At 37.7% G+C, this 15708-nt stretch overlaps 1 protein-coding gene across 7 annotated transcripts in view; it reads left to right on the top strand.

Annotated features, from left to right (window-relative positions):
- SCAPER (S-phase cyclin A associated protein in the ER) overlaps nucleotides 1-15708 on the top strand; it is a 357501-nt gene that overhangs the window by 34190 nt on the left and 307603 nt on the right. For 6 of the 7 annotated variants that reach the window (XM_050966970.1, XM_050966973.1, XM_050966971.1 and 3 more), the window contains exon 5: nucleotides 11684-11881. The exons of the other annotated variant lie outside the window; for it this stretch is intronic. In XM_050966970.1, the coding sequence (XP_050822927.1) occupies nucleotides 11684-11881 (198 nt within the window). The remainder of the gene's footprint in view (nucleotides 1-11683; nucleotides 11882-15708) is intronic. 7 annotated transcript variants of the gene reach the window in all.

The raw sequence follows: 15708 nt of genomic DNA on the forward strand, positions 1-15708 counted from the left end.
ATATATGTTGAACTTTTCAGTTTTGTTTTAATTTCAATTACAGCATATAAATGTCATGAAATAGAACTAATACACCATTTACTCAATAATGTGTGTGCATGCATGCATGTGTGTATATAAATAATATTACACACACTCGACTGTCTTAAAAGAACATTATTAATATTGCAAAGTTAAGTACACAGAAGTTGGAAAATGCCACAATGAAGGTTGTCTGTGCAACCTTAATTTGGCTCCCATATGCATTATGAAACAGTCTTTAATTCTTCTTTGAGTGATGTCACTGTGTATTCTACATGTGGGTATGCATGTACGCCATGCATCAAAGTCTGGAAGTTCTTCAAAGCAGCATCCATTGGCCTGCACATATGCAGTAGCTCTCCTCGTGCTCCCGACCAAGAGTATAAGAGTTGGTGTAGGTTGATGCCTCTCCAGTTTCTTCTTGCCACCGTGTGGCGTGAGGCGGAATCATGTCCCCCTTCACTTTGTTTCATAACCTATATAGAAAACATTTGTCAATAGTTATATTATTAGATATGTATTTAGCAGTTAAAAAGTCTATTGAATAGTATAGAATATTTCTTTCTCCCTGGTTTCAGACTGGTAGCTGTGTTAGTCTGTATCAGCAAAAATAACGAGAAGTCCTTGTGGCACCTTGGAGACTAACAAATATATTTGGGCATAAGCTTTCATGGGCTAAAACCCACTTCATCGGATGCATGGAGTGAAAAATACAGTAAGCAGTATATATAAACAGCACATGAAAAAATGGGATTTGCCTTACCAAGTGGGAGGTCAGTGCTAACAAGGCCAATTCAGTTAAAGTGGAAGTGGCCTATTCTCAACAGTTGACAAGAAGAGGTGAATATCAGGAGAAGGAAAATTACTTTTGTCGTGCTAATGAGGCCAATGCAATCAAAGTGGACGTCAGCCATTTCCAACAGTTGATAAGAAGGTGTGAGTATCAGCAGTCTGAATATCAACACTGAATACAGAGAAACGGTATTTTGTTCCTGTGAAAGGGGCTGAATTCTTATTCTTGTCCTGCACCCAACTCTCTGGTGGAACAGGTGACTGTTGAAAGGGCTAGGTCTCGCTAACTTTACATATAACGTTGAGGCATATCTATGGTTGACCAGTAAGTTACTAGTTTTCAGTGATACCTCGTTAGGCATATTTTGTACAAAGATTAGCAGATAAAGGCTCTAAGAGATTGGACCGCCTGGGGAAGAAAGTCTTCTCCTCCACAGACCTGCAGTTTTCTGTCACTGACTGCGAAGTGTTGTCAGCAAAATACAATTTTAATACTTGTTCTAGGCTTGCAGTCTTCACAGACAATCTTTCTGCAGAGGATGGTCCAATTTCAATCTCTTTTAGATGAGGGAAAGCTAGTGGCAAAGGTAGCTCTTCAGGCTGCAGTGGATGTGGCAGAGACAGCTTCTAGAAGTTTGGCTAATCATGAGGAGGGACTCCTGGCTGCAATCATCAGGATTTCCTGGGGAGATCCAAAACACCATCCAGTACCTTCCTTTTAACAGGTCAAATCTCTTAAATGAGAAAATGGACGAATCCCTGCACTCACTGAAAAACGTGCACCTTTTTACCAGCGCAGGGCTGAGCCACCGTGCAAACGTCAGAAGATTCAGAGGTCTTGCTTCTCAGCCCCCCTCTATTATCATACCCTCTACTCACTGTCATCCACCACCCAAGAGCTACTTTTGAAATGTGTTATAACTTATAGGCATTCATAAAAGACCTTATATGATACACTAATACTGTATTCAATTAGTTGCCTCAATTGCTTATCACTACAGGTTAAGCCCTCTGTCTTTATAGAGCTGTAAATCTTTTAAATGGATTATTTGAAAGGTTACCCCTCAAAGTAAAATTTATTCAAGCAGTGAGGAAGGTGGGATGGAGTCTGCTGATGGAAGAAGCTTCATACTCTTTTTTTTCCTCCCAATTGTGTTTGCTGGAATGTGAATTGCAGTGTTCTCTGCTATCTTTGCCCCCCCCCCCCCCCCCCAGCAACCCTCTTGTTCAGATGAACCTGTTTACTGCTTATATGTAAATTGAGATAAACATACTCCCTGGTTCAGGATAAACCTGTTTAACAACTTTTGCCTAGGCAGGGCTGTCTGCTTTTGAACATGTGCTAATAACATCAGACTGGTGGAATTCATAACTTTACGTATAATGTTGAGATATACATATGATTGACCAGTAAGTTATTAGTTTTCAATGATACTTCACTGGGCATATTTTGTACAAAGAATATTACAGTAGTTTGTAGGGTATGAGTAAAGGAGTGCTTTGAGTCACATGGACACACATGGCACCTCCGTGCCAAATTTCAACCCGCTAGAGCTTTTCAAAGAAAAGGTCACTGGAATTTTTTAATGTGAGGAGAACAATGTGTTTTTCCCTAGCTTCATACTCTGAAATGGCTGAATCGTTCTGGCTGAAAATTTCCCCAAAAAGTTCAGCCTGTGATAGACACCTGGCAGTCCAAACACTTTAGTTACAAGCAAAAACAGAATTTTACAATGGAAAGTGTCAGGCAACATAAATAATAGAGGTGCTACTAGCTTTGCCTTTGATATTGAACTAACTATATCATAATGTTATATTAACAGAGCAATACATTTCGGCTTCTCATCATTTTTGATCTTCTTTAACTGTTCCTCTTCTTTGATATAACAGTTTTAGCTTAACATTTTGATCTGTAAGTCTGCCAGTCTTTGATATTATGCATCACAGAAGATGGTATTATGCATCACAGGAGATGGTATAAAGGAAAAAAAGAAAAATGTTCCTTTTTTGTGTAAGTGAATAGGCAAGTTACTTTTCTACCCTGCTCAGCAATTGGTATTCCTCTTTCTTGTTTCCAATCCTTGCTTAAAATGCAAGTTAGATAAGGTTTCCTTTTATTAGAAAAAATTTCTTATTTAGGCCCTAATCCTGCAGTCTGATCATGGAGGTGGAACCTTAATGAAGTAATGGAGGTTTCATGTGGAAGGGTCTGCCCCTACCGATCTAGTTGGGCACAAGGATGATCAGCTTTACCCTCTGGGCTCAGTTTAATTAGGTCCCCTGGGAGATTGTGTAAATATTGAGCTTCAAGAAATATATTCTCTATTAGTACACTGTTGGCTTGAACTGGAGTATTGGAGGTAGCAGTGTGAAAACCTCATGGATACAACTTTAAAAATGGAAATTTTTATGTTTTTGTTTAGTCTTTTATGTAGAAATAAATCCAAGAAGTGCCACAGCTCTGTTTAAATTCAGGCAAATATGCTTTTAATAGCTCCCTCTTCTGATCTTATCGACATCATCTTCCTCTTCCCATGGTGTTGACAAATTTACATTCAAGAACTTCTTGCCGTTCTCAAAATAATTGTACTTTATACTTGCTAGAACTGCTGCCTTTACATGGTGGAGTATTGAAACTTCTGTGCAAGTAGATTATTCAATTTTTAATATAGTAACTTTTCACCACATAAACTGTGTGATTTGTGATACAAGGAATATGTGTTTCTATTTCAAATTCAGTTTAAAAAGCACATAGTTTTCAAAAAAGACAAAGGATTTATTAAAGTGTTTACAAATGCCTGTGTATGATTTTGTTATTTGGCAAACACTTCCACTGTTGAAAATAGATAAAATTTTGTTTATAATAAAGCTTTAAAAAAACACTGCATCTTATGTATGGTCTCAGATCCCTTACTCTCTTTAATACTCAGTAGAAAGCAAGGCTCTTGCAAACACCTTTTGTATGTAGCTTGACACACGTGAATAATCCCATTGAAATAATTGGCATCCATGGGACCTACTTGCTTGTGTCATGTTAAGATGCATGATTGTTTTCCGGATCTGAACCTTAGTATACAACTAAATTGCTCCAAAGTGGATGGGGAGGATGAAGGGTTATTATCCTGCCCTATCCCTCTCAAAATTGGCCTGTTTTAGAGAGGGGAGCATATTGCACTAGGATAGTGCAGTTTGCAAGCAAGGGAGCTAGGGAAGTGATTGTCATTCTGGAGTTCATACTTGGGCAGTGCGACTCTGCATTACTAGCTATGTGAGCCTGAAAAGTACTACCTGGTCAAAAGCAGAGAGTTTTGCAATGTATATTTATAAGGTTTAAACTTATTCTTTATAGTTGTAAATTTAATAAAATGGTGGTGCTGCAGAGTGCTTACACATTTGACTATAGTATTGAAAAATCTTCCCTCAGCCCTCTTTTTCTTGTTATATTTATTTATACAACCGGAGTAAAAAAATTGCAATTACAGATTTAGTTTAGCAGTTTACTGCTATTTTATTTTAAAATAGTGGTACTTTTGCTGATAACAAGCATTAAATATTTTTACAGAACTTATTCATCATTCATTTATAACCTTGATAGTATATTTGCATTAGAAATATTCAGGTTCATGACCATTTTAAAAACAAAAGTTGTATGTTGTGTTTCACTGCTGAATAAAGGTGGTGCTAGTAGTGCTATGGCAAAGTTGGTTAACAGCCTGTTCAGTTTTGACCCTTTTCAAGTAGCTAATGGAGGGTAAAATGCCAAGCATCAGACACAATCTGGGTTCTTTCTTAACGGTTGCCACTCAAGGGAGAGGAAGGCAGATATCAAACTGTGACAATTTGAAATGTACTGTGTTAGAACTGACTGGTGCCCGGGGACTTAAAATAACCTTTCCATTCACTTCCACTGCCTCACTGTCTACGCTTAGCTATAGTTGTATCCACAAAAAAATTGTTGCCCACTTTATATGAGAGCTGATCGTATGACGGAACCGTTGCTGGCATAACTGCTGTATGATTTTATTGTTCTAATTATGTAGCAGTCTTTATGCTTTGGATAGAAAAACAGGTGTCAGTTCTTGCACAGTAATTGTACTGGTTGCATATGTTTGTCTATATCTGAATTAAATTCATATTATAACACTAATGATGATGGGTAACTGTAGATGTTACTCAAATGTTATAACCAAAGGAATCATATCTTTTACAGTGTGTGCGTAGAGTGTAAGTGCAGAAGATATTCTTATTTTTTCTGTTTTCTTTAAAGTAACAAAACAGCATTTCACTGTCACAAAGGGGCAGATCTACCTCTTATTGACTTCAGTGAAAATCTGGGAGTTGGATTGGGCTGCAAGTGAAGATCAGAAAGATCTAGGCTGGTTTTGTACCACAGTGACAGAGCATTGGTCTGCTTCAGGAGACTTATTTAAGCTTCCTGTGGCCAAAGAGGCAGTCTTCTTCCTGAGCCACTAGAGATCAGGCAAATCAATTAAGTGTTATACTTAAGTTTCCAGAGGGATAGTAAAAAATACCAAAGTGTGCAAGTGAAGAAATTTGGAGTTAAAGTTTAAAAAAAACCCCAGACCCGCAATTCAGAAAGTTAGAATGTCATCTCAGTAGTTCAAAAAGCCTAATTGCCAGAAAGCTTAGAAAGCTCATTAAGTTTCCAACACCAACCTTTCTGTTCCCCTGTTCTCACTTCTTTCACTTCATGGTGGGATAACCCCACTACTTGCCACATGGAAAATCAAGTCTTTTCTCTTCATAATGTGAATTATAGGGTGACCAGACAGCAAGGGTGAAAAATCAGGACGGGGGTAATAGGAGCCTATATATGAAAAAAACCCAAAAATCAGGACTGTCCCTATAAAATTGGGACATCTGGTCACCCTAATGAATTATAATAGTATTTCGAAAGAAAACAAAAAAATTAAAATTGTATCTGCATTTCTTTATCTGTTTTTTCCTAGTGACAATTTTAAATGTGCAGTGTAGTTATATCCATGTCGGTCCCAGGATATTAGAGAGACGTTTTGAGTGAGATAATATCTTTTATGGGACCAACTTTTGTTGGCGAGAGAGACAAGCCTTGGAAGAAGAATTCTGTGTGGCTCGAAAGCTTGTCTCTCTTCACCAGCAGAAATTGGTCCAGTAAAAGATTAATTGCTTCGTCTACCTTCTCTCTCTTAAATGCTTAAATGACTTCCACCAGTTCACTGGTGTGACTTTCTTTAAAACATAATCAGGAAACATATATTTCTTGAATGGTTCACCCTTAGCTCTGAAGTTTATTATAGTTGGCATTATGGAGGGATGATTGCTGGATGTCCATGTCATAGCCAACTCCTCTTCTTCAGCAGTTAAGGTTTGACCTGGGTACTGAGTATTAAGAATATTTGCAAGAAAATGAGCTGGATATAGAGCTTGTCTCATTTGTTTTTTTAATGCTTGTAATTCAACGCTGTCATTGCATATTTCTCTTTTTAAGATCTCACCCAGTTCCTTCCAAATTTCAACAGCATCAGCAATAAAACAGCTATTTCCCTGTATTTTGTTCAAGGTTACAGAAATAGGCTTCAGGGTACTCCGCATGTGTTCAACATTTCTCTTAAGACCAATGTTGAGAACTTTGGCTGTGACAATACCATCTATTTTTTCATGATTTTGTTGACAAACTGTCAATCAGATTAGGCCAATTCTTGATATAGTGCTCAAAACAGCCCACTACGGAGTTCTGTCGCACGTCTTGTGGGAGAGTTAGCTTGGTTTCTCCCACTTTTTTCAAAGCAGCTGCTGCAAAGTGGTCATTACGGAAGTATTTTGCAATTTCAACAGCACTAGCTTTTATTCAGGGAACACTGAAGTCTTTGGCTAGGAGGTGCATCAAAGGAACACTACAGCCATACGTTATTAGCTGTCTTCACTCTCTTCTAAATTTATTCTCATCTTGAATACATTTGCAGCATTGTCTCTGACCAAGCTGCATACTAGATATTTGAATTTGGGAACCCCTGGTCTAGACCAAGCTGTTTTTGAGATATGACATTACAGAAACATTTTAGAACACTTGTTTATCAAACTTGCTTTTCAAATCTTTTGTCCAAAGAATCTCACACTTTCAGAATATACAGTAGTCTGGCTAGTGATCATATATGAAGAATTTCAAGCAGTAAGGATGTCTACTGGGGTCATTTTTGGTTGACCAAATACAATTGATACTCAAAATACTCAAGAAAGAGAAACCAATAAATGAACGCTAAATGTAATACATGTCTAAAATTCAGAGATAAATATAAAAACTGACTCCAGTGCTGCTCTTAAAGATGTATTTAAAGATGTTCATTTCAATTACGTGAAGTTCATTGAACCTGTTTTATGACAATTCATTCTTTATGTTCACAATCTTTGCTGAATGTGAGAAGAAACCTAATCACCTTACCAAAGTCGTGGCTTTTATAAATGCAGACTGCAGAGGGTAAATGCTGTTGTTATAATATAACCATTTATGACACTGTAGTCAAAGTTGTCATCTTTTCCATCATAAACTGTACTTTAAAATAGTTGTAAATTAACCATTGTACACTTTGGTCTAAAAGTTTATGTGCAGGGCTAAGCTAAGCTTTTTAAAAAAGAAAAGTTTGAACAAAATGTATGACTGTTTTTGTGTTTTAGGTTGGAGAAAAGTTTTAGTGGTTTCAGATTCCTTCTTACATTTCTACATAGGGTTCAAATTGTTGGTGGCTCAGAACTGAAGACAGTACTTCCTGGGTCACATAATCTGTGTGCACATGCTGGCTATGGGATTTTTCACAAACTGAGATATAAGCAAGGGTAGGGAAAAAGTCCTGTCCCATATAATAAATAAGTTAGTCTTCTCCTTCAGTAAAAGGTAGAATTGTGTTTTTATAATTTTTCTACTAATCTATCAGTGCGGTATCACATTCCTTTGCAATTCTATGGGCAGTTCAAAGATGTCAGTCCTGTAATTTAAGATTGTAAACTGTGTCCACACAGAATTGCATCTTGAAGTTCTGTGTCTGTAGTGCAACAAGAATAGCAGGTAGCTTGCTCTCGCCTTAAGTATTTTATTACATTGGAAAGATAGTTGAGATTCATTTATTTTTCCTTATACTTATTTATAAATAGGAAAACCTTAAGGGATTTTATTTTTGCATCTAAATTAAAGTCAAGAGACCATAAAACAAAGCCCACAAATTGAGTAGTCACACCTGGTGAGTCACATGCAGCTGTTGAGTTTTCCCTTTTGGTTCACAAGAAACAACATGCAAACACATTAATTTAAATATGTATATGGAATTGGCAAAGTCATAAATCTTAGACTTGACCAAAATCACTATTTAAATAAACTATACATGGCATTTGGCCAAAAGCATCCAAGTGTGGATTATTTCCAGCAATCCGCCTTGCTTTCTAACAGAAGGTAAAGTGAATAGGCTCAAAGTGCACACTTTTACTTTATTGCTCTTCCAGTTTCTCATGCACTATTTTGGTTTGGTTTGCAAAATTAAATGTACTACAACTTTGGTAAATTTTATTGTGATAAAGAAATGCGAGTGCAGCCATTGAAATCATGATCAATCTGATTGCATTGTGTGCTCCTTGTTAGTTACAAAATGAAATTTTCCAAATGTTTTAGTACATTATATGATGTGTTTTGTAGTGTAGACAGAGCAGGAGCTATTTGAGAGAAAGAATAGACTAGAATGCGGAGAAAACCCATAAAAGGGTCCAGGAGTTCTAATAGAGCTGATCTTTAATAAACAGTTTGGCAAGTTTTGCCCTCACGCATTTATGCAATTCACTTCTGTTTGGTAGTTACATGTCTAGAAATGTGGCCTGTAGTTTAAAATCTTCTAGAAAAGAAGTAGAGACATTTATAGTCTTAGAATACAGTAATTTAAAAATTTTGATTCTCACCTACTGTTCCACTTTTAAAGGTGTGCCATTTTTATATTGAAATCTGATTTGATATACTGTATGTTTTCCAAACATGCAGAGAATGTTTTTTAATTTAAAGCCAGCATAAACTGTTGAAAGTGGCATTGAATTTATTGCAGTGTCTTTATGATGGAATACTAAAAATCACAAAGAACCTTCTGAGGAGAACAAGGAAAATCCTCTGTGCACTTAGTATTTGCACAGTCTTGGGATCTCTTTTGCACAAATGCCAACATAAAAAATGTTTTTCTGGTTTTCCCCTAATCCATCTACCTTCCATTTATAACGTTGAGACTTTCATCCAAATTACTGTAGAGTTTGTATTTTAACTTGTATTGCCTTTGGGCTTAAATGACATTTCTACAATGGTGCTCTGTCTCTGTTGAATGCAACCTTTCCTGCAATGAAACAAAGTTTTGGCACAGGAGAAAAATGTTTTTCAGCTTTTCACTGAGAAGCAGTAGGATTTGAACCCAGGCCAATTATTATAGCATCCTGTTCTCAGTATTGTAGTTAAGATTAGTTGTTTTAATTATGAAACCTGTTTTTCAAGGATTTAGTAGCTTGGGCTGTTTTAAATCTCATTGGATTTAATCTTGGAATATAAAAGTGGTAGCCCGTAAGCATTTTTGTTTCAATAACTGACTTAAACTATTGAAATCCTCATCCCTTTGTTTAATTGATGTATCCTGTAGGCACCTTGGCTCATATATTGTTTTGTTCATTTTGACACACTGACTAAAAGATGGAGTTTAAAGAAATTAGAATTTGAAAAGATGGAGTTCTCCAAGCAATACTAAAAATGTACTAGTGTCTTACGCAACATAACATTGTAGAGATCTCTACTACAGAAAACATATGCATGGAGTGCCTAATGAATGCTTCAAGATACAAATTATTAAAAAGAAATATTTAAATTATTTTTTTCCATTTATGCTGCTTGATTGTTTGGCTAATGAACATTTTTACTTTCTATTTAAAGTTGGTTTTGTTTTCTGGTTCTCATGCCCTTAACTAATACAATGCTATGTTTGTGTTGTCAGTATTGAGGGAAATGTATATATCTCTTTTCAGTCTTTTCTTTTGATATGAAAAAAGGATGCATGGGTGCCTTTTTATTTATAAAAGCTTATTCTCCATTCTTTTTGTTTTGTATTTGATTAGATGTAATGTTATAGTTTTCAATATCTTGCGAGTGTCTTTTTAAGGAGAATAGTGACAACTTTATTCCCAAATTTCCTTTAAATAGTCCGGGAAGTAACTTTTTAAAAATCTAATTTTCTTTTAATTATTTATGTATTTTCTTACTTTTTGTATTTCCCTCAATTTAGACAGTGAAAATAGACTGGTCAGTTTCACTGATTTGTAATCACATTAAACAATGGCATGTTCTCATGCATAGAAACTAGTGTAGTGCTGTATTATCTGAATTTCAAATGCTGCAGAGCAATATTTATATATTTACATTTGGGTTGGTAGCTTATTTTTGCAAAACCTAAATTTGGGGCCAGTTTTGACCTGCCAGTGACTATAATTCAATTTATGCTTTCATATGCTAGGGCTTTGGCATTTTTTGTTCTCAGACCTAGTTAATAGATACATGGTAAAAATTGTATATGATTGAGGATCACTTTGGATTGATTTGGGGTGCTTGTCCCAGTTGCTGGAGAGGACCCCCCATACCCACAGCACTTCTAGTACGGGAACTCCTTCCTTCCTCTTGGTTGTTGTGGGAGAGAATCTTAGGCTAGATGGGCCCGGTATCCTGAATCTGGCTGAATTCAATTTTGGAGTTGTCACCCAGGAAGAGGTGCTTCACACCCCTTTGGAATGTCTTCCATAACTGAGTTACAGTATATCCATCAACGAAGGAAAAACCTACCTCCCACACTGTGAAAAGGAATGAACTGAACGTGCAAGCTCAGCAGATGTGTAAGGCTGTAGTAATCATTAAATTATTGCTTTTAAGATGGCACATAACAGATCATCTGTGATCCAGCAGCCACGAAGAAAACTGGGGACAGATACGAGCCCAAAGAAAATAGAGTAATCAAATTTAACATAGCATTTATATCTCAATAATTTGCAGAGAACCATAAATTTATACTCCATTTCTCTTCTTCGAAAATTAGGGTAGAAGCTTAAGGTGTGTTTAACACTGCTGAAATCATGACTCTAGAGTCAAAACAACAGAGAGACAACATCAGACCTGGCATAAGTAAGACCAACACAATTAAAGTCAATATGCTGGATTTGAATTTGCCTTGTAATATTTGAGTGTGATGAATGGAAAGTCACCTATACAGGCAAAGACATGAATCTTTTGAAGTGTGAAAGCTTTTTTTTTGTAACTAATTTGATGCTTATTGACTTCTTTACTACAGTGAAGCAATAAAACATTGATTAAAAGGCTGGTCACAGCTGTGTTCACTGGCCTTAATACTTGTACACTGAAGTTATTATATTTTAACAAAAAATTGAGACAAAATGTTCTATACAATATCTTTGCAATAACATTTGTTTGATGACAGAATGGACCTGGCATAGTCATTAGCAAAATAATGTTTGCATCTTCTGGAAACATACTCTTGTCAGAACAAGTAATGGGACAAATGCAGCTTTCCCATCTATATGTAGCGCAGAATATCTTCTGCTATTGTGCAGATGTAAATATTGGGTTAGAAATGTCAGAGAAAAAGAAATTAGGTTTTACAGACTTGCCCCTTTTGTTTAATGAGAAAATTTGCTTGAAGAACTCAGTCAGTGGGATATGGTGTAAGCCTCAATTAAGGATGTCTTGTTTGAAAGTGTTGACATATGTTGAAAAAAATTGTTATACAGAAGCCCAACCCCTTGCCACACTTATTTGTGTTTTGTTTTGTTTTTTTTATGTTGTATCTCATCTCTTCAGAGTACTACAGTAGACTGTAAAATAACATCAGCAGCTGCTGGAGATAAAAACTTTGACAAAAGCCCAACAAAAACAAGGCAACCTCGAAAAGTTGATTTGAGAGCTCGATATTGGGCATTTCTTTTTGACAATCTTAGACGGGCAGTTGATGAAATCTATGTTACTTGTGAGTCGGATCAGAGCGTAGTAGAATGCAAGGTAAGACTCTTTCTGAAATGTTCTGTCCCAATTGTTCCAATGTGTCTCTTGGTGCTGTTCCTGTCATTACAGATAAGCTAAAAACAAGAAACAGAACCTCAAAAACAAATTATTGCATGCTTTGTATTTTATTTGAGGGCCTTAAATAAGAAAGCGGAAAACATATTGATTTATTTTTGCTGAGAAAAAGCAGCTTTCATCTTACATGCTGGCTGGTTTGGAATGATATGAAACTTATAGCAATATGTAACTTTTTTTCTTAGACTTTTAACACTGCAATCAGACTACCGTAATTTATATTAACAAAAACCAAAAACGCCTCATTCAGTCTGTGGTTGATATTTCTAGCAATTGTCATATCCTTTTGCCTGCAGTACTTCTTGCTGTAGATGGCACTGTTGGGATTCAGCCTGTTTTCACATTCTTTAGTTTCCTGTTTAATGTCTTAATTACACATTGCTCCGTTTCTGCAGAGATAGTTATCACTCTTCTGATTCACTCTCTGGTGGTAAGAAAGTGCGATTGATGGCCAAGTATAAACAAAGTCTGGGTGGGATGTCGTTGCAAGGTGTTTTTTCTAATTTTAGATAACCTTGTGTTTGTAGTAAGATGTAAAACAGACACACAAAGCGTGGTGTCTTTTCAGTAACTCAGTAGGAGAACTATTGCCTTTTAATAAGAGTTCATTGTACGCTGTATTACTTTATAATGCATTAAATGATCACAAGAATTAAGAGAAGCCAGGACAGTACATCTTTAAGAAAATATTAAAGGTACTTTTTTTTTTTTAAAAAACATTAAACATGGCTGAAAGTTCACCAAATTCTGGAAGCCATTATCTAATCATTGTGATAGGTATATATCTACATATCTACATATATAGTTTAAAATAAACTTTCATCTTATCATGTGTATCTAGTTTTCTGCTGAAATCAGAGATGGCCAAATTGGCTTTGGGATTAGCGTACAAATATATTTAATTGAAATCAGGTTTCAGAACTGAACAGTAGCTGGAGGCTTCCAAACCATTAGTTGATCTAACATAATTTAACATTTTGTTACTGAACTGTCTTCCTGCTCAGGAAATTTCTCTGATGAATTTTTGTTTTTAAGAAAACCAATCTGCTTTGTCATGTAATCAGATTACCATTTTTAAACTTTTATGACTGAAGGAAAAGAAGTTTATTTGTATCATTATCACATCTTTATAGAGCTGAGACCTCACCTAGAATTCCAGTCATAACACTGAGTCTGTGCTGGGAGGGAAGTGTGTGTGTGTGTGTGTGTGTGTGTGTGTGTGTGTGTGTGTGTGTGTGTGTGTGTGTGTGTGTGTGTGTGTGTGTGTGTATACACACACACACACACACACACCCCAACCAAAAATCTTTAAAACACCAGTTAAGGTTGGTAAGTGACAACAATGCAGTTACTTATCACATTGTTTGCCTGCAAAACTCCCATGACACTTAAAAGCACAAAAATGAATAGCTATGTAAATTCTAAGTCTTACACCTCCAAACATATTTAGTAACTGCATTATTTTAATCATATATAAAGAAATGTCTGTTTCATCACAAAGCCACCACTTTAGTGCAGTCCCAGTGATAAGATTTTGTGTGTATTATTTTTGTTATAGTATCTTGATTTTAGTAATTTTCTTTTATGGGATAGCATTGAATAGACAATATTATTTGTTCATATATCTTTTAATAGAGTTTTTTGAAGATGAGATGTAGGAAAGATGGAAAATTTTAAATAATTTTATTATTAATTATTTGTGGAGAACAGTTACCAGTTATATTTGTTGAGCTGCTTCTTGATTTCTTTTTGCATGATGATTGTATTGATCAATTTATTGTTGTCTTAGCTAAATGTCAGAGATACCTTTGGTACAATATAAAGCGGCAATGACTTTGATAATATATTTTTTATGATTTATGTGTAATAGTAGAATGTTTTGGAAAAGTATTATTTTTCCTTTTTTCTTAGGATTAATGTTGTACATGTAGGTAAGCAGGAAAAAGGTATAATAAATTTATGGTAAAATTATATATGTATGTGGGCTTGCATGTGAGACTGATCAGTATATCATTTACATGCGTGTACATACATTATTTTCTTTTTCAAAGGATTTTTTGCTGTGTAACACTGGTGGTAAAATTTAGGTGCAGCCAAATCTCTGCTAGAAGCTGGTTTCACAGTTGTGGTTCTCCACACCCAAAGCTCTGCCGTCACTCCCTGCAAGGCATATCCTGATTTCTGTCAGCCAAAGTGCTCTGGCTGAATGCAGCTTTCATTTCATGGTGCAGAGGGAGACATTCAGTCAGGTAGCTGGTGTCAGCCCACTTAGGGCTTTGTAACTGAGGATTAGGCTCTTGACTTGCACTAAGAACTGGATATGCAAACAGGATTGAGCATGAAGCACTGGTGTGTGACCTTGTCAACAGTTCTTCTTGCTTAGTAGATGAGCCCCCGCATGCCTTAATTTAAGGGTGGCCTTGGTCAGTCTCAGATGTAGCGCATAGCGCATTATAATAGATCCAAATTTGACAGAACAAGGTGTGTGATAAAACTTTGTATCCATTTCTGATTTTAGAGACTATGTCATCCCATTCGCAACATCCTATCTTGTTTATGTTGTCATATTGTGCCTTGTAATACATATGATATACAAGGGCCTGTGTTTGTTTTCTAACTCCAGAGGTGAGATCCTCTTCTCCATTCCAGTTTTATTCTGCTATTTAAAAGGACTGCAGTGGTGTAAAGGGTCTCTAAAAGCCCTGTATTCATCTAGAATAGGTTTCCCTTGGTGCAGAAAATGTGGAGGAGAGTCATAAAACTGCCTTCAGAGGAGCCTCTGTGGGTATATCTGCACTGCACTTATGTACCCTCGGCTGGCCTGTGCCAGCTGACTTGGGCTTGCGGGACTAGGGCTAAGGGGGTGTTTAATTGCATTGTAGTCTGAGTTTTGGGACCTGCCCACCTCGCAGGGTCCCAGAGCCTGGACTCCAGCCCTAGCCAAAACATTAACATCTACACTCCAGCTAAACAGTCTCTTAGCCTGAGTCAGCTGGCATGGGCCAGCTGCAGGCTTTTAATTGCAGTGTAGACATACCCTGTAAGGCCCTGGTATTGGGGCCAGGATGGGCATGTTGGGAATGGGGCCACAGCACTGTAGTGATTTCAGGCAGTACTGTGGCTTATAGGCAACCTAGGGAGAGTGCCATAATTTAGGCTGTCTTCCAGGTGTTGCTGAAGCCAGGGGTGGGCAAACTTTTTGGCCCGAGGGCCACATCTTGGTGGAGAAATGGCATGCAGGATGATGAATGTAGGGCTGGGGCAGGAGGTTGGGGTGCAGGAGGGAGTGCAGTGTGCAGGAGTGGGCTCAGGGCAAGGGCTTGCGGTGGAGGAGGGGTGCGGGGTGTACGAGGGGGCTCAGGGAAGGGGGTGGGGAGTGCAGGAGGGGACTCAGGGCAGGGAGGCAGGGAGGAGTGTGGGATGGGGCTCAGGGCAGAGGGTTGGGGTGCAGGATCGGTGCAGGGTGTGGCGGGGGCTCAGGGCAAGGGGTTGGTGTTCAGGAGAGGTGTAGGGTACGGCAGGGAGCTCAGGGTGGGGGTTGGTGTGCAAGAGGGGTGCAGGGTACAGCAGGGGGCTCAGGGCAGGGGGTTGGGGTGCAGGAGAGGTGCAGGGTGTGGCAGGGCCTCAGGGCAGGGGGTTGGGTGCAGGGTGCGACAGGGGGCTCAGGGTAGGGAGTTGGGGTGCGGGGTGCAGGAGGGATTTGGTGTGCGGGCTCCAGCCCAGCACCGCTTACATGGAGCAGCTCCGGG

Source organism: Gopherus flavomarginatus, chromosome 9 (genome assembly GCF_025201925.1).
Source record: "Gopherus flavomarginatus isolate rGopFla2 chromosome 9, rGopFla2.mat.asm, whole genome shotgun sequence".
NCBI classification, from domain to species: Eukaryota; Metazoa; Chordata; order Testudines; family Testudinidae; genus Gopherus; species Gopherus flavomarginatus.